This window comes from Lutzomyia longipalpis, chromosome 1 (assembly GCF_024334085.1).
Source record: "Lutzomyia longipalpis isolate SR_M1_2022 chromosome 1, ASM2433408v1".
Taxonomy (NCBI): Eukaryota; Metazoa; Arthropoda; class Insecta; order Diptera; family Psychodidae; genus Lutzomyia; species Lutzomyia longipalpis.
The window spans coordinates 16,435,867-16,461,097 of record NC_074707.1 but is presented as its reverse complement, the minus strand read 5'-3'; the positions used below and the strand labels follow the sequence as shown (position 1 = coordinate 16,461,097).

Here is a 25,231-nt window from a genome sequence, read left to right as displayed (position 1 = left end):
TTGGTTGAAATTATGCGATTCTCGCCCAATTCCAGCCAGAATTCCAGCATGTGTGAGTCAATAAAATCTCTGTGGCTAGACTGTATATTATGACATTATGACAGTTAATAGGGGGTATGTGGCGATACAATTTTTTTCTCGTCACGCTAAGGGTTAGTCTCCACGAAGTGCAGCAGAATATGAATGAATTTCCCTCTTTTTGCAGCAAAATTTAATATTCGTAGACAAAATATCCGTGGAATTAATTTTATTCACACTAATAAGGATTTATTACAAAATTTTCGTGGCTATATCAATATTAAATTTCACAGTGTTGTATTTTCTTTTTTTTTTGATCTTTTTTTTTCAATTTATCTGACATTATATACCGAAAAAACTCCGATGCAAAAGAAGATTATTACATTTTCGTTTAACATTTATAAATGCATTAATCATAAATTCCCCAAAATTGGTATATTTGGAATTTTTGCTCTATTCGTACTTGCAAATACATAAATATATGCTTTCTATGCATATGTAGTACAATTTGCAGAATGCTTGTTACACTTTGTTTTGCATACAAATTTTCATGATAATTCTCATTACATTTCCATTTATGAGTTTTTGGGCGTAATGATTTTCGTATAATAAATTAATTAGAAATATTTAGTACAACATTGCAATTGTGTGCGTGCGAATTTCAATTTAATTTCGGTTACATGTTCATATTTTATTATGCTGACAGAGAAGATTTGTTAATTTTGATTTTTGCAAATTAATTTCCGATTGAAAATTTTATGTATTTCCGGTAGAATTTTTCTAAATTATTTTTTGATTTCTTTCGTGAAAACGTTTATAAGTTTATTTTTATACATTTTTTTTACGTCATATATTTAACCTTTGGAATATGGATGAATATTTCTATAGGTATGTATAAAAAATTATAACCATCGAGTCAGATTTTTTTTACAAAATATACTTCTGGCTGTAGAGTGGGTGTAAAAGTAAATATCAGTCAAAATTAACCCACAATGGGGGTTTTAAATATATAGCTACATTGTTTTTGACGTTATCATTTTTCGAAAAGTTCCACGTTTCGCTTCTATTCTGTACGTATCGCATTTCATACTAAAAGTTTCGTTAAATACTACCGCTCGTTCATTTTTTTTGTTTAAATTGATTTCGTTTCATAAATTACACATTATGAAAATTTACACGAAAATTGAATTTTATCCGCGGTTTAAATAATTACAAAAAACACTCACAAGATAAAGGAATGCAGAAGAGTTACCTATATTTACACATAAGAAGAATTTTTTTTAAAGTGATTGCACATTAAATTGAAAGATCTAATCTTTAAGAATGTTGCTGTTTTCGTGGTGTCTTCAAGGCTCAAAATTTTTGGTCGCTGCACTGTTATAACTCTGTACTCATTTCACCAATTATTGCGCTCTGAAATTAAACCAAATTGATGTTTTTTTTTTACATAAAATTCAAAAGAAAAAGAAAATGAGATGCAAATGAATTTGAAAGATCATTAATCTAAAATTAACCCAATCCATCAATCACCAATATTTTTTTAAAAGAAAAATTCAACTAAATAAAAAAAATAAACTAATAAATATTAAAATAAATTACATTGTCATTGGCGCGATGTAAAAAAAAGTACTTTACAATTAATGTTATATGTAACCAAAACTTACCGTCTACTTTGGATAATTGGTGCAAGAATTGTTGCTAATTGATCATTTGCACATAAGTTATGGGCTTTGTCCTTCATACCGAACACTTCGGGTTTTTCTCCACTATTAGTTGGTGTTCCACTTCGTGGCCAACACCAAGTATTGTAATCGTCGGAAAAACCGACCACCTCAGATCGGGCTCAAACTTGGTATGAGCACGTTTTAGACATCCCACATAACGAAAATGGTGGTGGAAAATTTTTGATCCGGCCGGCCGGCCTGCCGGCCTGCCGGCCTGCCGGCCGTCCTGCCGGTCGCCCAAACTTTGCCTTATAGTTCGAGAACGGTAACTGATATAGACTTCCGGTTTGAAGTTTTCTATAGAAATGTGGGTGTAAAATTTAATTTTTTCGCATTTTCAAAATCCAAGATGGCCGCCGTCCGCCATTTTGAAATAAAGTCAACCACTTCCCTTATAGCTAGAGGTCTGAAATTTTAGTATGTTGTAGAGCTCAGAGAGATGTTTTCATCAACAATTCATACTTGACAATCGGTCAAGCGGTTTAGCAAATATGGCGGCCTTAAGCAAAAAGTGTTTTTTCGATATATCTCGAGAACGGCTTGACCGATTTTGACCATCTTGGTATCAAATGAAAGGTATTGAGAAGCCCTATAACTGTCTAGAACATTCCAAGTTTCAAAAACATCCGCAAGAGGCGCTAAAAATAAAAACAAAAATTGCCTAACTTTAAGGGGCCATATCTCCCAACATCTGTTATCGTTTTCCTTTAAATTTTGAAATGTTGTAGCCTGACTCAATATCTTTCTTCAGTCCGAAAATGAAGAAAATCTATGTCGCCGTTTAGAAGATATAGCCATTTGAAAAATTCTTGAATTTGAAAAGTTCTAAGAACCATATCTCTTGAACGGCTTGTCCGATTTCGCTCAACTTGGTATCAAATTAATGGTTTTGCAAAACTCTACAACTTTCTAGAACATCAAAAACTTCTAAAACCATTTCTTCAAGACGAAAAAGGCCAAAAAATGTTCTTGTAAAACAAAAAATCTTCATTTTGTGTTCTGGAGGTGACCTTGAAAATTATTGAAATTTATCTCAATTTATAGCCTGTTTTAATACCTTTCCAAAACTAGTCAAAAAATTTCTGTAGGTCTTATAGAACCAGAGATATGACCATTTTTATCCACCAAATTGCCGAATTTCACAAAAAATCAAAGTGTACTAATTCTGCTCACAAATCGCATTACAACGCATAAACAAACTTCTACACGTTGTGGGACACCAACTCTTATAACTGGACGCGTTATGATTGACTTTTGATTCTAAATTGCAATTTCATACAACATATTTTATCGTTATTTGAAGAATTTCAAAATTATTTCATTGGAAAAAAATGAGGGCATGAGGTGTATCAAAGTAAAAATTTTATTCTCATCGTCAATGAAGTAGAACACAGAAAAAAAATTTCTCAATATTTGCAGAGTGTGAAATCATAATTGCATGCTACTCTTCAACTTATTCACATGCTAACGTTCCTTAACATGCAATCAATTACAGGTATAAACTGTTTTCCAGGGAAGGAAATTTCGGGTAAATGGTGTACGTACAGTACATTTCCTTTATTTTTTTTTCGTTTAGATTAGAATTGATAAATTATCCCCTAAAATTTAATTTAACCTTCAATGATCTCATGCCAGAACATGCAAGTATTTGATCAAGAATAGGTCCTTAAAAAATAAATGAGAACACAGAAACCGGGGAAATCATCTGAATTGATGGAACCCCTATAGGCCAGTAGAATTAGCGGAAAATGACCCCAAACTTTTAAATAAATTCGGCCTAGCCAAATTTTGCACCACTTGATTCATAAAAATATAAGAATTTTTTTTAATATTTACGTGCATGCTCTAAAACTTATGCTCATTTCAGAAAATGCGTTTGAAAAATTTTTCATACATTTTTCCATAGAAGGCATCGAAGCCATTGAACGAACATGCGACGTCGCTGAATTTCGTGTTCCGAAAAAGTATGATTTGACAGTTGAGAATTTTCGAGTAAATATTTTCATTTTTGTGGGGATTTTTTTTTTGTGAAATAATGTATGTTTAGGGGAACGTGGCCCAAATCGGACCGCCGCCCAATTGCGACCGCCCCTTTTTCTCGTAAATGACGAAATATTATAAAATTAGTTTCACTACATTATGAAGATATTATAGTAAGATAATGTTAGCGCCTAAAATAAATTAATTTGGTACACAACAGGACTAATAAAAAATCAAAATTCATTTTCAGCACTTGGCCGACATTTTCTGATTTTAGAAACTAAGTTGATATGAGTTTTTTTCCCACTATTATGTCTCATATTATGCCGCGTTTCTGTAGCTTAGAGGGTCTAGTTTATTACTTGATTTACAATTTTTTGAAAGATTTTAGGTATTTTAAGTAATTAAGTGAAAATGTAATACATGCAGAATGGTCTAATTGCGACCCCCAAAATGTTTCAATTCGGACCGTCTATTTCCACCATTCACCACGGTAAAGCAGTCGCGCATGCGTGTAGTGGTGTGGAAGTGTCTCTCTCACACAGACCGCGCTGTGTTTTGATTTTGGGAAAATCAATATTTTTTCACGTTTCTTGAAAGTTTTTTCGCAGTGAAAATGTTCCTAAAGCCAAAGGGGAGTGTAGTTAGTGTAATTTACGCATTCCTCAGAAGAATTTTCGTGGATTTTCTGCGAATTACGTCAGTGAGTGCGCAATTGTCAGTGTGTGTGAAAGTGTGTGTAGTCACCTCAAGGGCGAAATGTCAAAACAAATGTGGGGAAGAATGAAAATAAATTCTTGATTTTCCGGCTTTTCCGGGTAATTCATGGTGTTTTTCCTATTTATAGTAGTGATAAAAGTGATCTACTAGTGAAAAACCCACAAATTACGGCAAAAACAGGGGGTCGCAATTGGAACACTCGGGGGGTCGCAATTAGAACACCGTGGTGAAAAAGCGCAATTTTAGCAACTTTTTTTAATTCCATTATTACTCAGAACAGGTAAGAGATAGAATGTTTGCATCTATAGAACAAAGTTAGCCTATTAAATGACCTTTCCAATGGTACCAAACTTGGGAAGATTTAATTCATTTTAATATGACTTTTTTCAATCCTTCTGAAACAGAATTTAGGGGGTCGCAATTGGGCCACGTTCCCCTACTTATTATTTCTGCATTATCTCATGTAGGAAGTACTTTTTTTAATCCTCGTTATTATTTGTTGAGTGGAAATTGTAAAAATTATAGTATTTTATGTGGTTTGTGTGAGCAATTTCTTGGAACCCCCCAGTGACGTCACTTGTTCGTTCAATGGCTTTGATGGCTTCTATGGGAAAATGTATGGGAATATTTAAACGCATTTTCTGAAACGAGCATAAGTTTTAGAGCACTACAGTAAGTATAAAAAGGTTTCTTATAATTCTTTGAATCAAATGGTGCAAAATTTGGCTAGGCCGACTTTATTTAAAAGTTATTTTACTTCTCAGCTGGCCTAGTAATAATAATAAAAAAAAGAACACAGAAACAAAAAAAATATATTCGTGTTTTTTTCACGGTTGGGTGTGAAAATTCCTTATTTAATTATCAACAAATCTTTCTAAATTTATACATGATTTATCATTAACCAAATTGGTTTATAAAGACTGATCAAGGCTTTAATAGTATTTAAAGTCCATGGCTTAATAAAACAAAATAAAAGTCTTTGAAACCAAAAAACAAATAAATAAAAAAAAAGAAAATTTAAATATAAATATTGGAAAATAAGTTAACCCGTTTTTTTGTAGGGAAAACCTCTCATTCTTAAAAACAAATGGGAGAATTGGTTTAAAAAAATGCAAATATTGACGTCATCATTAGGTTTTTGTTTTCTTCCATGCAAGATTTAATCCTTGGATGCGCAAAGCTAACATTTTATTCACTACAATTAAAATTCTATTTTTTAAATTTAAAGTTTTTTTTTTTAATTTTTCCAGGGTAAAATTCTTATCTGATTCTTACCGGCAGTGACTTTTTGGACTCTCTCTCTAGGTATCCTAGGTACTTATTCAATCATGAAGAATGGATATTTTGCAATAAGGACGCGATTTTTTCGTAATTACATAAACCATTTTAGTTTTTGAATGAACTTTCGTCTGAGAATTTGATTGGAAAATTTCGGGAGTAAATTTTTGGGTAAATTATGAAAATTTTTAAAGTTTTTGAACAAAGTTTTACAAAATCTTAACCCCAAAACATGTCAGGTTAAAAAATCCTATTTAGGATATCCGAAATAGGAAGCAATAAGTATTTTCCGGGAGTTGAATATCTTAAGATTTTCTGCCCAAAACAATGATTTTTTGACTATCCAGCAAGTATGTGCCGAAGTTAATTTAGAACATTCTCAATTGGAAGAACAAAAAGTCAGATTAGAGTTCAAAATGTCGTATTTCCCAATGAGATTTGGGTAAAATGGCCTTTGAAAAATTAAAGAGCTTTTAGAGCTTTTTATGAACCTTCCTGTCTTGAATTTCCCGACCTTCATATGTAATTCTATCGCGTTCTTAATAAAATCAAACTTATACTAATTTAAGCAACATTAAGATTATGTACACCACTTACACTCAATATCTTCCCCTTGCTATTATTGCATATATGTATGTATGAAATTCTTGATTTAATACCATACAAAGGATGCGTGTGGGTCATTGTAATTGAATTAGGAACTTTGGGGATGTTACCATGAATGAATCTCATGTGTAATCTCCATGAAATAGCTGTATTGAAATTCAGCATTTGTACTGTCGGCAATCTGTGAAGATATACCCGCATAATTTATCCTCATCCTCACACACTACTTATATACCGAAGTCATTTATATGAAATAATGGTTCATGTAATTGAGTGATTAAAGAAGTATATAATACAATACATAATGTAGCATGTACAGGGTGGTGCTGGGAGATTTAATTAATGACAACGATTACGAAATTTTCATCTCCAACAACCCCTCGCGGAAGCTGAAAATGAAATTTAATAGGTGCATGTCTGAAGGGGGTTGGATCAGTCATGAGATTCATATAACTGATAAAAGGTTACCAAATACAGGTTCATCATTAAATATTGCTATAGGGGGTGGTTTTCAAATGCATATGGAAATTCTATCGCATACGGCTCATGTATATATTTTTTTCAGCATTTTCCCAACACGCGCGGTATGATGAATTTTCAAATTGTTTGCAGAGTTGGAAAATTCAGCATTCCCCATAACGTGGAATTTGGATAATTATTGCAATTATTTCCCATTCGTTGTGTACAAATGGGAGGAAAATTAATTTAGTGTTGTCTCTTTGAAGTTTCCTGCGTGTAGCACTATAACATCTTTTGTGAAAGTCTCTCCACATTATGTGTAAGAGTTTGTGTGTAAATAAAATAGTTAATAATATACCTTCTTATAGGGTACCTATAATAGTGCAAAGGCACACATGTTATTGCGCGAGAATTCATACCAAAATGAAGTTATTAAAGTGAAAGAACAAAGCATAAGTGGGTACACATAGTACCGTGTATATAGGTAGTGCATTTCACACACATTTTGTACCCATATATACTTTCTTTTTAATTGTTTTTTGCGCGAGAGAGAGAGCAAAAAAAAAGGAAATAAATGCGCCAACTCATTGTTAGCATGTTCTGTGCGAAGGTGGTATAGAGCAATGCCCAATTCAGCATGAAAAAAAAATCACATTAAACATTCTTGCAGCAACATATCACTTTTAGGGATTAGTAAGCATGCAAACGACAACTGAAATTCTAACGTTAATTACTTTTAGTGCTCTTTACGGGGGTAGTAGTATGGGGAGGATATAAAATGAAAAATAAATCCACTGCTGGAAGATATTATGCTGAATATTATGTAAAATATGTATGCCCCTCATTTAAATAGGATGGTAGGTTTGTATGTAGGTTACTCACGTTGCTGTAGAATCGACTGGCGTTGTTTACGTATCGCATTGCTGATTGATGTTCCGTATCAAGGTAAAGCAGTGGCCCAACCGCTGTGCCCGTAGTCATTTGGTGTGGGGAAGGAAGCGTTGTGTTATTTACATTAGTTCGCTGCAGCTGATCTGAACCATTATGGTTATTATTACTAATAAAATTGTTATTGTGCGCACTACTCGTGTTAAGTGCCGCGAATGTGTTGCCCGTGTCAGTCTTATAATTGTCCAGGTAGTCGGTGGAAGCACCGGAGATGTGGAAGGCAGCCAGTTGATTCTCCGACTTTACCGACGCCAACTTCCCTACACTATGGACGCCGGCAGTTGCATTTGAGTACAATTTTGTTAAATGGCGCCTATTTATTGGCACACCAATATCGGATTTGGTACCACGTGGTGCACGAATTGAGCAACTGCCGTGACCATCGCTAGGCGATAAAGCCATTGCACTTATGGGTGATGTGAACCCACCACCACCACCGAAACCACCGCCAGGAATGCGATTAAGACTAAACGTGTAATGGAGGTCGTTGTGATAAACGAGATTACTCAGCAAAGATGTGGTATTGTTGTTAGCGGCGTGGTAGTTATTGTTATTATGTACAGGAACCGATGTGGATGTCTTTAAACTATTTGCCTGCCGGTTTGGGTGAACCGGAGGCTTCCGATTGGTACTCACTGAATGATGATGATTTGATAGTGAGGTACCACCGGCCTGTGAACCATTCGTCATCTTGTGCTGACCCGACGTTACGGATGCCCCAGAGGATTTGTTTGTACCATACTTGGTACTATCGCTGGATCTATTATTATTTTATTTATTTAATAAATTGCAAGTTAGGGCACACAAAAAAACATCTTAAAAAATCAGTTAAGGCAAACACCTACCTTTCGGATGAGTAAGCGTAGTCCTGGTCTGCACCTAGGCCAGAGTCAGTATGCTCATGCGATACCCGTAGTCCTGATCCATCTAGGGGACTCAAGCTCGAACCCGTTGGAGAAATAAAGTCTCCCATACTCAAACTGGACATCATTCTGCGCAATTCATTGCCAATTAATTTAAGGAAAATTGTAAGAAAAAAAAATAATTTTAGTTTGCGTACCTAACAAGACCATTATTTCGATCTCTATCTGCATCTCTGTTAGAACTTATGGTGCTTGCAGATCTAATGGAACCATCCACCACGCCGGGTGTTTCATTTGTTTCTGTCAAATAAATCCTAAAAACGGAATTATGTTGAATTAAATTATTAACCTACTTTTTAAATTCCTTTTCCAATCTAGGAAAATATTTAGGAAAAATAAAAATTTTCTTAACCCAGCTTTGACGAGGATTTTTTTTATTTTCGCGAAATCTAACTTTAAAATTGACTAGAAAAACAAGTTCTTGGCAAAAATTCTTGAATCTTTGCGTAAGAAATTCTTAAACTCTTTCTTTAATCGTATCTATGTAGGTTTTGTGAAGATAGAAATTTTTATACCATTTTTTTACGTTCTCAAAATCAAGAAAATAAAATTGGCGAGAGTCTTAAATATAAGCAAATCTTGGTTAAGGGCTTTGTCTTCCAATTTAAGAATAGATACATAATAGATCCTAAATCAGTATAACTTCAATATAGCCTAAATTGAATTAAAGTTTAATGTTTAAAGGATTTTTTTTTATCACAAATTCAAAGGATGTCATGCACAATACAAGGGCGAAGTACCTAATTGAAGGAAACGCAGAAAACAATTTTAACCCACCCAGTCTTGTAGGGAATCAAAAAAGGATAAAGAATCGCCAAAAATATTCACCATTTTCCACTGGGGTCACAACGAAAAAAGGCAATAAAGTTTTGTAAAAATTCAAAAAAATAAGCCGCCATTCGCCATTTTGTTCATTTCAATGCATGAAGCATATGTTTCAATGCTTCGTCATGAGCTTGTCTATGAGAGTTTGACATTTCATTCATTTTTTTTTGGGAGAAAATAAAAAAAAATCGCGTATTTTTTAATTTAATTATCGTGGTAAATGTGTTTTACGTGTTGTTCAAGAGTGATTTTTATATCTGAATACCTGAAGGATGAATTCCCACACAGTTTGTGACCGTCTCAGCGAGCACATCTCTCATTACAAAACAAACAATCCAAAAACAATGGTCGTGGATCGTCTTGAAGATGACTTTTTCACGAATTGAAAGATCCTCTGCGCTGGAATCCTTTGCGTTTCACACCACCACGACGGACAAGACGATGGATTGCTGGTTTTGTGATTCCCTGGATGATGTCACGCAAAACCTTACGATGTTTCTTGGCACCACCTTTCCCAAGACCTTTTCCACGACCAATGATGTGCTCGCTGAGACGGTCACAGGCTGTGCGGGAATTCTTTTTTCAGGTATTCAGATATAAAAATCACTCAATCAACACGTAAAACACATTTACCACGATAATTAAACTAAAAAATACGCAATTTTTTTTATTTTCTCCAAAAAAAAATGAAATGTCAAACTCTCATCGACAAGCTCATATTGAGGAAGTATTGAAACATATGCTTCATGCATTGAAATGAACAAAATGGCGAATAGCGGCCAATTTTTTTGAATTTTTACAAAACTTTATTGCCTTTTTTCGTTGTGACCCCAGTGGAAAATGGTGAATATTTTTGGCGATTCTTTATCCTTTTTTGATTCCCTACAAGACTGAGTGGGTTAAAATTGTTTTCAGCGTTTCCTTCAATTAGGTACTTTGCCCTTGTATTGTGCATGACATCCTTTTTAATATTTTCCCCAATTTCCCAGAAGATCCGTAAAACTTACATTCCAAAAACAAAAACCAAGCACCTTATTTAAGGACTTACAATGTTGTTCAGGTAAGTCATCCCACTTGTAACCCCCACATAATACAGATATATTGTTTCAAATTGTTTACTTTGAAATTCTGATAGCAACCTCCCTGATCTCTAAAGCATTATCAGCATAAATGGCATAAATATGTACATAAAACGACTCTGTTATATAGAAAAATATTATAGTATGCGCTCCTTTATGGATATTTTCCGAGAGGGAGTATACAACACTACCGATAAGCTCACCGGATATTCACATCCATACACTGTTTTCATAAATAACAGTAAACACCCCATTTTCACTCACGCTGGGTGCTAATGCTGTGCATGTTGGTTGGGTGGCTCAATGAAAAATTTTATGCGCGGGGTTCCTTCAACATGATTCCCCAAAAGGCAAAATATTCCAGGCGTCGTATATATTGATAATTGAAAACATAAATTTCCTAATGGTGCCACCGCATTTACATTTTATGTTGTACAAATATTCAATTTATCGGATAAAACTTGCATCGTACGGAGAGAGAGAGCTTCTCATGTTACCATCGACGCAGTGTGTGTACGATGCTGTGTACACATAGCATGAGCCAACATAGGGAAGCGAAGGACGGGTGGGGGGTGGGGTATCAGATGAAAAGTTAATACTCACCCTCGTATCCTATCAACACGGTCTTTATTGGTGCTGCTCTTGTGAACTTTGAGGGAGTTTGTATTGGGACGCTTAATGGAGTTGGTTTCCACCACAGTGTAGGGTATTTCACGAAGTTGAGCCTCTGTCATGCCTGTTGTATCCACTAAATCAAATTGCAGATGCTTCGCCAATTCACTCGACCATATTTTCGTGCGACTCTCAGAAGGAGATCTGCAAGAATTGTGTACGTATTTCACATCATCCATCCACCACATTCTCTTTGTGGAAAAGCTCCCTCACTCTCTATCACTAAATGCCCACTAACTCACCTATGTTTGCGGTGCTTTCTGCTTCGATGGTGCGAATGGTCAGAATCACCGGCATGGTGTTTGGGAATGAGATTGCTCTTAATGACGGACGCCTGTTGAATGGAGCTATACCCATTGAGTTCTGCCTGCTTCCGCTGCACCTCTCGCCATTGAGTTCCTGAGTCAATTAATTCTACCGATCCCGCCGAGACGCGGTGGCCTGAGTAACTTCGTGTCCTCATACTATCATTCTCCGAGCCAGAATCATTGCGGCGATGCTTAGATCTTTGGCGTCTGTGCTTCCGATGGGAATTGTGTGATCGTCCCGATCGACCCGATGCCCGAGAAAATTCACTCTCATTGTCAGATGTACGCCTATTCTTGCCACTCTTGTGCCGCCGACAGGATCTTGAGTCATTCGATGAGTGACTCTCCACTGAGCTCGAGCGGTAGCGATGCGTAGGACCATCGCGAGAGGCCGACCTCACAGACCTCGGACTAGCTGTGACACCAAAGAGACCACGTTGCTGTGAACGTACCCACGGGGCACTTCTTGTGCTACGCGGGGAATCCGGGGCACCAGTGCTGCTGCCGTTTCTTTGGAAAGAGCGTGAATTGACAGCCGCAGGGATACTGCAAGCTGACCGATATAGTACATCGGAGCTAAGATAAAAAAAAATCCAACATAAAAGCATAAATCAGAAAAGAAATCCTTTTCAAACTAATAAAAGAAAATCTCCTAATTGTATAAGTAAAATTAAAAGGAAAATGTCATATAATATGATAAAATATTAAAAAAAAAAAAGTTTAAGGCAAGTATTAAAAAAAATTCTTTGTACTTTAAGTTTCGAGCTTAATTCTAAGTTCTTAAAAAAAAACTTTAAGAAATTTCAAAATTTGTGAATGAATTAATGAGATTTGAAATATAATTTTAGAGTTTAAAAATAATTTCAAAATTAAGTTTTAAAAGTTAATTTAAGAAATTTTGAAAATTAGAAAAGGAATTTTCTAGGCTATAAAGAATTGATTTAAAAAAAAAAGGTTAAAAAAAAATTAAATTCACAGAGTAATTAAAAAATAATCTTTTATGGATTAATGATATTTAGAAAAGAATTTAAAACAATTTAGCATATCATTTTAATCAAATTGTCAATAATTCAATGAAATGATTTCCCCCTTGAATTTTTTCTTTAACTCTGAGAGAGCGACCTAGAAATTTTCTGCATGTACGTACAAGTAAAGAACGATTACTCCATTGAATTTGCATATTCTTAGCAAATTTCCCAAGTTGAATGAAAAGAAAAAATCTTGTCCTGTAAACAAATACTTGTGGGCTTCCCGCATTCAATTAAAAGTTAACTTCTTGTCTCCTGTATATCTGTCTCAAGAAGTCGTGTCATGCAAATAAGTGCATGTAGAAATACATTGTAGGCAACATATAGTTATGTTGCGAGGGAATAGGTACATACATATAGACAGACGAAGCGCATAATGTTGAACGCAGAGAGTATTAGAGAAGAGGGAAAGAGTTCTTACTTTTGTGCAGGTTGCGGTATTGATATTGTTTTGATCTCGTGCTTTGCCTGTTTGCCGGAACTCTCAGATGATTTCGCATCGAGAAGCTCATCGATTACCCGCCTCGGTTGTCGCCGGGATGGTGTTCTGGTGAAGGCGGGCGGTGTCCTTCCGTGACTCATGGCATCCCGAACAGCTTGCTTCTCCGTGCGCCCACTGCAAAATGAAGATTAGCGACATTTTCCATCAGCCCAGAGTGCCGCATTTCGTGACGGGGAATTGCAAGAGGCTCCCAAGATGAGCCAATTTAGCTTTTAGTACAAAATATGTATATGTAATGTGCACATGAACATAATACATAATCGAAATTTATATGCCCCATGAAATGTTAATGGAAAATGGGTAACGCCAGGCAAATGGGGATTACATCAAAAGACCATCACGGGTTTGTGGCTCCCATTTGCATATTTTCAACAATTTTGCTCAACACTGCCGGAGAAGAGATCCAATTTCTTCCCATCTGTCTGGCGGGCGGCATTGTGTGTGTGCGGAGGGGCTTTACATAAAATAGGAAGTCACTCTTCCAGTGATTTACAGCGAATACGCAAATACATAACGATATTTTCGCCTCCTCCCCCCTTTTATGCGCATGGGGTACTCTATCATCTTTCTTTGTACAAGATTGGAAAATGATAGATAAATATACTCACAAAAGATAAATTGAATTTTAAATCTAATTACCTGTACCGGAAACGTGATCCCAGTGCAAACAAGTCAGTCGTCCCAGCCGGAGGCTGCATCGGCGCGACTCGCACCAGTCGAAAGAAGGCGTGATGCTCAACGCAGCACCGCCATAAATGTTTGCACGCAGACTTTCGGGGTGTCTCAAAGCCATACGTACTCACTTCATTCTGTGTAGTGCCCCCAGAGCGTTGGTGTGTGCAGGAAATGAGGAGAATAAGGTGAATTAGTTGCTCGATGTTTAATTAAAAGGAACTAAATTAGGGAACTTTTCTCATTTTGACCCGGAAGACACCCGTTAAAAAAATTCGACAAAGATGGTAGATAAAGAATTCAAAGTTGTGGCGAAGAGGGGTTCCCTCTAGCAGGTGGTTTATATCCTTCAACATAAAAAATTAATTGTTTTTCAATATAAGTAAAATTTCATTAAACAGATAAGGGCAAAAAGAGCAAAGATTCTCAGCATCTGAACCGTTTTTTTTTCTTTACAAAAATCTTCACCTTAAGGTATGTTTTAAATTATTTTTAACAAAAGAATTTGTTTAAAGAAAATTCAATTAACAATTTAAAAAAAAAAGTGTTAGGATTTGTAAATTCGAACCCTTTCTTTAAAAATATGTATGCTCATTTTAGAACTTTGGCACACACGTCATAAAATTACAACATTATGCTAATTTATGCCGAATATCATTTTTTATATTGATACTAATTTTAACATAAGTTTAAGAGCACCTGCATTTAAATACCCAACAATTAAGGAGTTGTTTCCGGGTCAATTAAAAAATAAAAATTAACAAACGTCCCATTTCTCTTAGGGGAGGAAACTTACATTTTTATCACAAACCCGCAGCATAAAGTATTTTCCTTTGAAGTAGACTTTTGCAATTCGTGGCCAGTAGTAGTGTGCAACTGTAGTCTTATTCCGCAACACAACAATGCCACTCGGTGTTAATCCCAGGAAATACTCCACACTGTCTTCCCCCTGTTTTTTCGGCGAAGCAGAATAATTGGTATTAGCGACAATGTTCTTCTTGTAGCGAAACACACACAAAAGAGGGAGGAGAAAAGACTCAAATTACCAAGACGGGATGCAAATCAACACCGTACATGTCGTGCCATTTAACCTTGTCCAAGTAATTGAGTTCCGCCGCCGAGGGTGACAACCCCTTGAGTTGTTGGTGTAATTCTGCTACACGACTCTCAAGTTCTCTCGTCTGATTCGAGAGAAGCCGAAATTCTGACACATACCCCGGTGAATGGCGTCTGGAATCGTAATCCCCCAGCTCAGCTAAAAAGAGTTTTCGGGGAAAGTTGGTTAAGCCATGTGGTTTTGCACAACATCATATACAAGTGGTTAGAGAAGAGTCAAATATCTCTCACATTGTACAACATATGCACCAAGTTCAGCCGCCAATTCAAACGACACCGGGAGACGCCCCTGCAGTACATCCTGCTTAACTTGCAGAAATAGTTGGTACCTTGTAATCTCCTCCAACAACTTGCACGGATCCGCAGCATAGAATTTCACACCGAAATACAAATCGTACGGCTCGCAGCATCCCTTCAGTTGGCGGGATATCCGAGCCTGAGGATCCAACCAGTGCTATATAGGGGGTGGATGTGGTTTAGTGACATGGCTTTTCAATTTTAGAAAACCCCAAAACCAAACCAACCAAGAGAAGTAACGACAAATACTTACAGTTTGATTTTCCTGGTCCAAGTATCTAATGCCAAAATACGCCGTCTCCATGAGATTGAGGCGTGAGAATATCACATCCAGTAGAGCTTGTCCCTGGAGATCATCCTGCATGAGAAGAAAGTGAAGCATGAGAAATTTGGATGGTTCTTACATCTATATAATAGTTCATTCACATTTCTTTTTGCAATTTAAATGGTTTTAGTTCTCACATTAACTTAAAACCGAGTTTCGACCTCATAAATCAAAATGTTGAACTCACAAAATTAAATGCAAAGAATTTAAGAAGAATTTCTCTTCGTGAAATAATTTTATTAATGATATAAATTACATACAGTACGGGTTCGTATGAGAGAAGATTTCTGATAAAATTATGTCTAAGAATCTCTCAATCTGTATGTATTTATCGCGTTGAAATATTTTTCATTATAGGTCTAATTAAGAATTCTGTCTTAAAGAAGCTTTGGAACCTATTCCCTTAATGTGTAACTATTAGCCCCAAAATGGGGAAAGAAATTACAAATCAAGGGTTAAATTGTTAAACGGTTAAGTCGATAAGGAGCTTTCACGATTAAGCTAGCGAAATTCAAGATTGGAAAATTTGCAAAAAAAATCTGTTTTGTCATTCAAAGAGCATAAGAAGCTTTGAAATAAAGATTTAGGACAATAAAACTAAACCTAAAAAATTATTAAATTATCTTAAAAATAAATTGAAAAATATCAGAAAAAGCTTCTAATTTCCATAAAAAAAAATATTTTTCAAGTCATCTTAAAAGCTTCATAAAGCTTTTACAATTTGTCCATCAAATATAATAATTTTAAAACATTTGTTCGTTATCACAAAGCAATGCATTTTGTTTATACTCCGAAACCCCAATGTAGTTCATAAATTTTGCACTATATTCGTGCCAGTGAGGTGCCAATTTTAACTCATTCTCAGCTTTTGAAATTCCCCTTCGTGATTTTGTTTGATTTTATGTAATTTTCAGGATTTTAATTAATGGAATACCAAACAAATAAATCTCTGGCGAGATGACTGGTAAACCAAAAAGGTGCTTCTCTCTGGGAAGTTTTGCCGCCAATTGAAGTCGTGAACAAGTAAATCATCCAATGTCGTGGGTCGAGTGGTTTTGCAGGTAATTAATAAATTTGCGTAACCCGCACCTCAAATAAACGCCAATTTCCCATGTCATATACGGTGAAGAATGATATGCACGAATTTGCATTATAATCCCAGAATATCTGTTACACTATATACGACACTAAAGTAACGTTTTCGTGATCGACGACTGATTTATGATGCAGTATCATCATTAGTGACAGCCACCAGTCGTGGAATGAGTTGAAACAGAAATGAATACAAATTCTCCCCTTGATGCAATTAATTAAGATTTATCATTCGTGTGTGCAACACTGATGAGCACCTTTAGTTAAAGGTACATACAAATATATATACATATATGTAGAAATTTATTATATATAGAAAATTCTCTATGCGCCATAAGCAATACTATATGTATTTCTACAATTTCTCAAGGAGATATTTTGTAGCAAAACTACAGAGTAATGGGTATATCGCTTCTGCATTAAAGTTCTATAGCATTTCAGCAGTGACGTGTTAGAGAACAATATTTATTTAATTGCTGAACAGTGGTGCAGAGATATAAGTCAAAGTTCCCATTAATATGAGAAAAGGTTCTCCGCTACGTGGCATACACCGTAAAGGTGCAAAGAGAATACGTGTGGTGTAGAGTTGGATGGAGATCATGCAGTGAGTGAGAAGAATCAGAAGATTTTCATTTAGTGGAAACTTAATTGAAATTTTAATAGAAATTTCAAATTACCCAGCGTCTGTTGCATGTGCGAATGACTCGCCTATATGGGGACTCTCAATGAAGAATCTTTGTGTGCATTTTAGAGACGCGCTACCTCATATATCATTTAGTTACATTCCTACTGTGAAGGGAGCGAACTTCACCTCAGCATCCACACACTGGCGCGGAATACACTAGGGGCGGCTCATTGATCGTAAATTATTCCCTGGCAAATCTACTTAAGTGACATATCTCGTCAGTCGAATCTCACCGGTATCTCGCTTAAATTGCCCCCACAGCGAGATTAATTGGGATTTACAGGGCTATGTTACACATTCACTGGGTAATTGATAGAAACAGACACGAGAAAGTAGCAAATTGAAAAGTGGAGACGCCTGGTTGTCTCGAGTAATTGCACTGGAACGCGACTCGCAATACAATTTCCCCATGTTTCGACTCATACATGTGAGCATAATATTCTCAATAGAGCACTGACTCCTCTGTATACAAAGACTTTTATGGGTAATTTATTTTTTACATTCAACGCCGAAGAAAATACCGACCACTTTTTTTTTAAATCATCACAGCCTCTAGAATATTTATCGGAGGAAGGAGAGCTTTTTAAAATTTTTTATGGGATCTTCACTCTTTGGCAGGTTAACATTTACTGAAGAAGAGTAACATGTGGGGGTGGCTTTAGAACCTTAAACAGTTTTATGTCTTTTGTACAAAATTTAGTTTACGAGAAGAGAAGAATCGCGCAAAAAGAATTTATCTATTTTTGTCTAATGCTACAAAAAGCACTGTGCTGAAAGTTTCAAAAACATCGTCTCACCGTAAGTTCTTTTAGGAGTTAATGCTCGAGGGTCTTTGGAGGCTTTCATTGATTGTGTACACGGTAATTGTAAATTGCGTGTATAGAATAACCATTAAAGTAAGAATTGATTTATGCTTCAAAAATCCCATATAGGTTCTTTATGTGTCTAAAGGAAGAATTTAATTCCCTGCAAAATAGGCTTTAGTACTCACAGCATTAAAATATTTTACAACATATATTCAACTTTGCAAGATCCACCTACAAAATTACCAAAGTAAGTTAAAATAAATAAATTAATGAAGTATTACATTGGCAGTATATGTGTAGTGTATACATACCTCTAAAAGGATGTATAAAGGTAAATATAAATATATAAATAGTATAAAAAAAAGTTATCTGTGAGCTCACAATAGACGAGATAATGGAAAACTATAAATTGTACATTTGATTTACGATGTAATTAAAATCAAAAAATTTATTCCTCTATGTCGACCTGTTGCAAATTTTAAGATATTGTGTGTGTATAAAAAAGGCCATAAAGGTAAAATGTGAGTACGATTAGTTCCACATTGTGCATTAAACTTCCCACCACACTGTATTATTTATGAACAGTCTCCCTCTGCAATTGTTGAATTATTTTTATACATATATAGATGAATGAACGGAAGACTTGTAAAAAAAATGTTAACATAAAAATCACATCGTCGTCACCTAAGCTTTCTGCTGCACATAAAAACACTCCCACGTATGAAATATGTACATAAATCTCCTTCATACCACCATCGCTCATGGCTGTGTAAGCACAATTCGGAAATTGCTTCATGTGAACCAGAATTATTGGCTTCGTTAGAATCTTAAATGGAGTTAGGAAGTACAATTTAAGACGTTGATTTTCTTTATATAGTATACAGATATGCAGTATAAGTCATATTTCCTACTGAACTGGAAATTGAAAGTAAATCAATTTAAAATGTAATTATATACACGATAAGCTCAAGCAACGTATACAACTGAAAAGGAGGAACATGAAGAAATGTTATTTTAATGAAAACTTTTCGTTAACTTGAGGGAAGAGATCTTTTGATGAAGATTATGATTTTTCATTTTTCGAATTTATCTTATGAAAATAAATATTTAGCTTTGGATTTAAACTTTTTGTGAATGTTTCAATTTTTCTATTTTATTTACTTTTTAAGTATTAGAAGTATGAGGAAAAGTAATTGAATATCAGCTGAATAACTTTCTTATGTTTTGTTAGAAACAAATAACCAAAAAAACGTAATCAAGGTTATTTTTTTTTACTTACTCGATTATTGTAGCAACTGTCGTTAATTCTAAGTACCTACTTTACGTCATTAGATTCGTTTTTTGGCATGAGGTAAAAAATATCGTATATAGGTTAATAACATAGGGGGCATGTCATTGACAAGTAAGTAGTTATTGTGAGAAAATACGTTAAGTCTTTCATTCCGTTGTAGAAGAAGTTTCGAAATTGTCGAAAATGTTTATTTAAATTGAAACCTGAGGAAGAAGATAAAAATCTTGAAAATATAGTATAATTTAAACTAAATATGCCTAGAAATTATTTAAAATTTTCTGAAATTCTGGCTAGACAATTTGTCTAGGAAAAAGTCAAAAGTTTTTAAATTCTTCCTTTAATCGAATTCTTTAAACTGTTTGGAAAACATAACATTCTCATCTCTTTTCTCAGAACTTACAATCAATAAAAGGAATTTTTCCGAGTGTAGGTACTCATAGTTAATTGAACAAATTTGGGTTAAAGGAAAACTTGGAAATGCATAATATTATCCTTAGCCTTTCACGTAAGCAATAAGATAAGACACAAATTGACGTAAATTAAAATGAATTATAAATTACTATTACGAAATTTTTTCAGAATCTTCTTCTTTAAATAAAATTGTATAGGAGAAACATACAATTTATTTAAATGAATAACGTACTATTTCATGAGTTCTCTAATAGAAAATTGATTAATTTTCCCTTTTCTCCTCCATACTCCTTACATTTTCCATTACATTTTAATTTGAATTTCCTATTTGTGAAATTTTCATCATTAATAAACTTTTTAAAACATAATTGGCATATAAACTTTCTATACATATATAACAGTAAGTGCTTTGTATTCTACGAGGATACATTGTAGCGTAATTGGAAGAGCAAGTGGAGCACAATTTTTCCATTTACATAAATTGTGTGGTTCAATTGTAAAGTTGAGTGTAGGGAAGTTGTAACGTCTGTCAACCCTATAGCAGCATATCATATTCCGACATTGGGGTATGTGTATGCTTTTATTACAATATTGTTTGCAAGTAGAATGATATATCGAGTACTAATAAGTGTGTGCTTACAATTGCCATAGCTCAAATGTTATGAAATGCTATGTATGTACCGTACATATTTGAACAAATGTATGCGCAGAGAGTAAAAGACATATGTTGTGAGTTAACTTTTGACAAACCAATTTAACAACGTTCTCTGCAAGCAAACCAAAAATTAATCATCTCAGCCATCACATTTCATGTTGATGCCTTTGTACCCAGAGACGTACAATATTTGGCTAAATTAATCAAAAACTATGGGCAAAAATTCCTTAGATAGTTCTCCACCTTTTGCCTATTCTTTAATATCAAAAGCTTTTTTTTTCCTTTTAAATAAAAGAGTTTTTTTTTGTTTTTAATTGCGTAGGAAGAATTTATGCTGCTGTAAAGCGGTGCATAACCGTAAGTCTTACAGCTTTATCGTGATTTCTCATATTAATCTGGGGTGGATAATGGGAGAATTTAATGTGATTTTTGATTGATTTTCTGCGGCTATTGGTCTCTGACTCACACACAATAGCCGTCAATTAGTGGTGCATTTGCATAATAAATGACCATGCAGTGTAAGATAAATGTTGGACGGGACAAAAGAAATGAAAATTGTATAAATATCGCATATTATTTATTCATATTGTATATTCTTCAAAAAATATGTATATCCATTGCACAACCACCACAGAGAGGGCCATGTAATAATACCATATTCAATATAAGAAATTTATATTGACCATATTGCGAAGGCGAAAGGAGATACACACGACCAAAGGAACAAAGCAAAAGTTCTCTCTGTCTCGTAGAAGCCTTGGGGGTCGTAAAAAGGTTTTATAGCTCTTCTGTACATTTATTATTAAAGTACATAAATACATTTTGCTCTCACCACCTTTCTGAAGAATCATATACGCAAAAACATCATTAATGCACTAAGGGTGTGGTCGCATGAGCTGTTAATTCTTACGTGAGGTCCTGGAATTTTCACACTTTTTGTTGCGAGCCAAGGAAAAAAAAAGATAATAATAAATAAATTCCAAAGGGAAATGCACTCTAAGAATTCAAAGACACTCATAAAAATCTTGCATATACATATAGCGAATGGTGACTGTTAAGCAGATAAACACATAGATAAAAACTTTCTTGGAAAACTTCACGACAAGTTTTTCTATTTTATTGCGTAGCGGTACCTTCATAATTTTTCTAAATTAACCCTTTTGTGTTACTTTGGTGGTTTATTGTTACTGCATGTAGAGGAATTTTCAAAATTTACAGACCGTCAGCTAATTTTTATACAGAGTTTTCCCAAAAATATCTGATAAAACCCTAAACCTAAAAAGACCACAAAATTTCATTTAATTAAATTCATTTCTATAAAAATCTCACATTCATTAAAGAATTAAATTTCCCCGGAAAATTCACATTAGTTTTAATTTCATTACAAAGTACATATCATTATGCATTACATATTACATAAATTATATACAATAGGTACATATCGTATAACATTATACGATTTTAATTAAAATCAGTTTAAATTCTATTTCCTCTGGCATTTAAATTAATTCCTAAAAAAAATAAATAGGTATCTATTTTACAAATGAAAAACTTATAAAATAATATATATTTACAATTAAATTTTAGTAAAATATTATGTGAAATGAATCGTAATTTGTAATTCAAATTAATAATATTGTGAATAGATGGATTAAATTATACCTAATTTCATAGAATTATTTGAAAAGAATAATTTATTTCACAAAAAGCTTATATTTGTTTCAGAGCTTTTAAGCTTTAATTTTGGGAAAATTGCACAAGAATAAACATTGGGAAAGCGTTCAAATTTTTCACGCCTCAAAGAAAAAAAACTAAACTAATTTCCAGATTCATTCTAAATTAATTAATTTTCGCAATTTGTTTTAGTCAAGTTTCTATCTCCGATAACCGTTAACAAAAGCTTCAAAAACCCATAAGAATCATAAAAGTTATGATAATACCACTGATATTGTTTTAATTACTCCACCCAAAAGTGAAAATATTATCCACACAAGAGGAAAACCACCTGATTATGAAGTGATGTGGAAGTGTTGTTGAGATGGGAGCACATTGACATGGAAGCAAAAGTAGCAAAGTCAATTGTGGTAGTTCATGAGAAAGAGCCGCACCTACACCTTCCCACAATTTGCAAATTAATTTTATCAAGAATTTATCATCATTAATAATGAGGCAAAGTGAAAAATGGTGAGAGATGTCTCTCTGTCAAAGCATTTTGCCCTCTGTGAGTCACATCGTGTCTGTTACTTCGCTTTTTTTCGTAATAATTTAGCTTCCGGAGAACGGTAAATGATTTATGTTCCTTTCAATGTTTCTAATTGGTGGCTATAGTAATTAATTTTTAATGCTCCGCATTACATTTTAGAAAAACAGCTATGTACGTAAAACCAGCAGATAGAACGCACTCCTTCAGCATAATACGCGGGAACTCCATGGTGGTGTATTCTTCGTCTAGCTCCACTGGAGAGTACATTATATGTTATTAAATGCCTCAACGACCCCATAGTGAGAGAACATTTTTAATGAGCCTTTTATACCTTCGGTAACACAACTTTGTTATGCAAAATAACAATTTCAGTATGTGTTTGCAATTAATGGGGAGATTTTAGCGATATTTAGCAATTTTATTTCTTTATGACAGATAATATTAATTATTCACTTCTATATAGATAATTTTTAATTAATCCCCACGCACTTATGTATATATTCATATGTTCCAAAAATAATTTATATATGCCTCGTTGGGACAAATAAATGGGAAATTGTCGAAATAATCGAAATGCAATATTTAAATTTATTGTAAATTCCACATGAAGAATTTTCGGTGCATATTTCATTAAAATATGGCCACAGCATTGGAGCGATTGGAATACATTTTCCCGAAGGCAATTTCAATTTCCATCTATATTTTTTATCATACCCAGATAGTGGATTAGCAAAATATAATTTAATTTAATATTTTCAACTTCAATGGCATACTAATTGAATTCCTTTTATTGTCTTCTCTGGAGCTTTTTTTTCGCAAATGCGCCATACGCGTGGAGTATAGCCCTGGCTTTTATTTTACATATTTAAATAATCATAATTACATAAATCAACACTATCTAGTGATCTTTTAGATATTTTTTTTCGTTAAAAGGTTTAAATAAAAATAAGGAAATACATAATATGGATTTATGGATGAGAAATTAATGAACAATAAATTCCAGACTTATGCTTTTTTGTGTTCTCAAAGTTCTTTTTGGGAAAACCGAATTTTTTTTCTAATTTAGAGGATTATATAGCAGAAATTCAACCTTGCAAGTTTTTCTTTCATCGAGATTTTTCTTGATTATTTTTTAATTACTTTCATTGTCTTTCTAAGAGTTTTTGCTTTTAATTTAATCGTTAAATTAAATTAGATCTAGATTTATTGCTAAAACAAGGTAACCTCGAGAGCATAAAAAGGTTGGGGATTTAACCATTCCTTATTTTGAAAGACTATATAGATAATTCTATTATGTTGTACACTACATTGAAACAAGGTTTAAAAGAAATCTTTGCAATTCCTTTTCTTTCATTTTATTGTTGTCTTAAGAGTTTTTCTCACTCACTTTTTGTACGCAATTCATTCCATAATGTTCACACCTTGTTTGGATTTTTTTTTCTGTCAAGAAGTCTACGAAATTTCTCACAAATATATAATTAGGATGCTTTTATTTTATATTTTTTCCCCATTTTCATGACAGATAATTAAGAGTTGGCAAAAACAGATAAATAAAAAAAACACGAAACGCTTTGTTCATGTTTCCGGGCAATTAATACAACTACAAATGCAAATTAATAGAGATTTTTTTTATTAATAAGATTGAAGCTCAATTAGTTTTTTTTTTGTGATAGATCCCTTTTCAAAATAGATGATATGCTCTTATGTCGAGAGAGAATGACTTGCTATTTCAATCTTCACGTCATCTTAGCCTCCCACCTGGCATTGATCAAATGCGAGAATACCAATTGATTTCTCAATAATCAATCAAGTTTTGTTCTCCAATATGCCATTATACATTATTTATCTTTTTGTACTTTCCTTAAAGGAAAATTCAAAAGTGCGCGCGTGCAAAAAGCGCGGCGGTACTTTTGTAATGCAACTCTAAGCACCTTTTTGAGGTGGAATTCAGGTGAATCGGCTTAAAATTTCACCTTGACGCAGACTCAAAGGCAACCAAAATATATTTCAATGTCTCTCACATTAAATTTTGCGCGCGTTCACACAAAAACAGCAGCGTGTTGGAGCTGACAAAAAAAGTGTCAAAACGTTTGAGTACTGTGATGGTCATAAATGAGCTGATTTTACCATAAAGTCACACGACGATAGTATTTTGCGGAAAGCTGCAGCAGCAGCGGCAAAAAAAAGTGAATACTTAAGGAATTTGAGACGTTAATTTGAAGTTCCATGTTTGAGGTGATTTTTTTTCACCTGAAAGTCGAGACATATTTATGAAAAAAAGAAGGTTTTCCTTGTAATGTGCAATGTATATGACCATCGTAATTTGCTCACTCAAACATACATGATATTTATTTTATTAAAATACCATTTATTATGTGCTATACTTTATGTAATAATACATTAACGTGAACATCAAAAGCAAGCAAAAGTCCGGTGAGCCAGAGAGTGCTTTTATTATGATTTATGTTCATGGCAATTTTCTTTGTATATAATACCCCTGGTGCTGTGGAGGTTCGTACAAACATACATCTTTTGTTATATGTAATCGCTGCGGTACACACAATTCAATCCCCGCGCGATGTCTTCGGCGTATTATTGAACAATCGAA

The 25,231-nt window shown here is 34.2% G+C and overlaps 1 protein-coding gene across 5 annotated transcripts in view; it reads right to left on the bottom strand.

The window, feature by feature from the left end:
* Window positions 1-232: 232 nt before the first annotated feature.
* Window positions 233-25,231, bottom strand: part of LOC129793286 (band 4.1-like protein 4) — a 45,348-nt gene continuing 20,349 nt past the window's right edge. Inside the window, exons 3-14 of one of the 5 annotated variants that reach the window (XM_055833149.1) lie at window positions 15,409-15,513; window positions 15,090-15,312; window positions 14,789-14,997; window positions 14,539-14,691; window positions 13,710-13,879; window positions 12,990-13,184; window positions 11,475-12,116; window positions 11,164-11,376; window positions 8,794-8,910; window positions 8,579-8,725; window positions 8,370-8,493; window positions 233-1,431 (exon numbers count right to left, since the gene is read on the bottom strand). In XM_055833149.1, the coding sequence (XP_055689124.1) occupies window positions 1,396-1,431; window positions 8,370-8,493; window positions 8,579-8,725; window positions 8,794-8,910; window positions 11,164-11,376; window positions 11,475-12,116; window positions 12,990-13,184; window positions 13,710-13,879; window positions 14,539-14,691; window positions 14,789-14,997; window positions 15,090-15,312; window positions 15,409-15,513 (2,334 nt within the window). In that variant the 3' untranslated portion in view covers window positions 233-1,395. Of the gene's footprint in view, window positions 1,432-3,472; window positions 8,494-8,578; window positions 8,726-8,793; window positions 8,911-11,163; window positions 11,377-11,474; window positions 12,117-12,989; window positions 13,185-13,709; window positions 13,880-14,538; window positions 14,692-14,788; window positions 14,998-15,089; window positions 15,313-15,408; window positions 15,514-25,231 lie in introns of those variants that run through there. The other 4 variants (XM_055833140.1, XM_055833159.1, XM_055833123.1 and 1 more) reach the window with 4 other exon arrangements.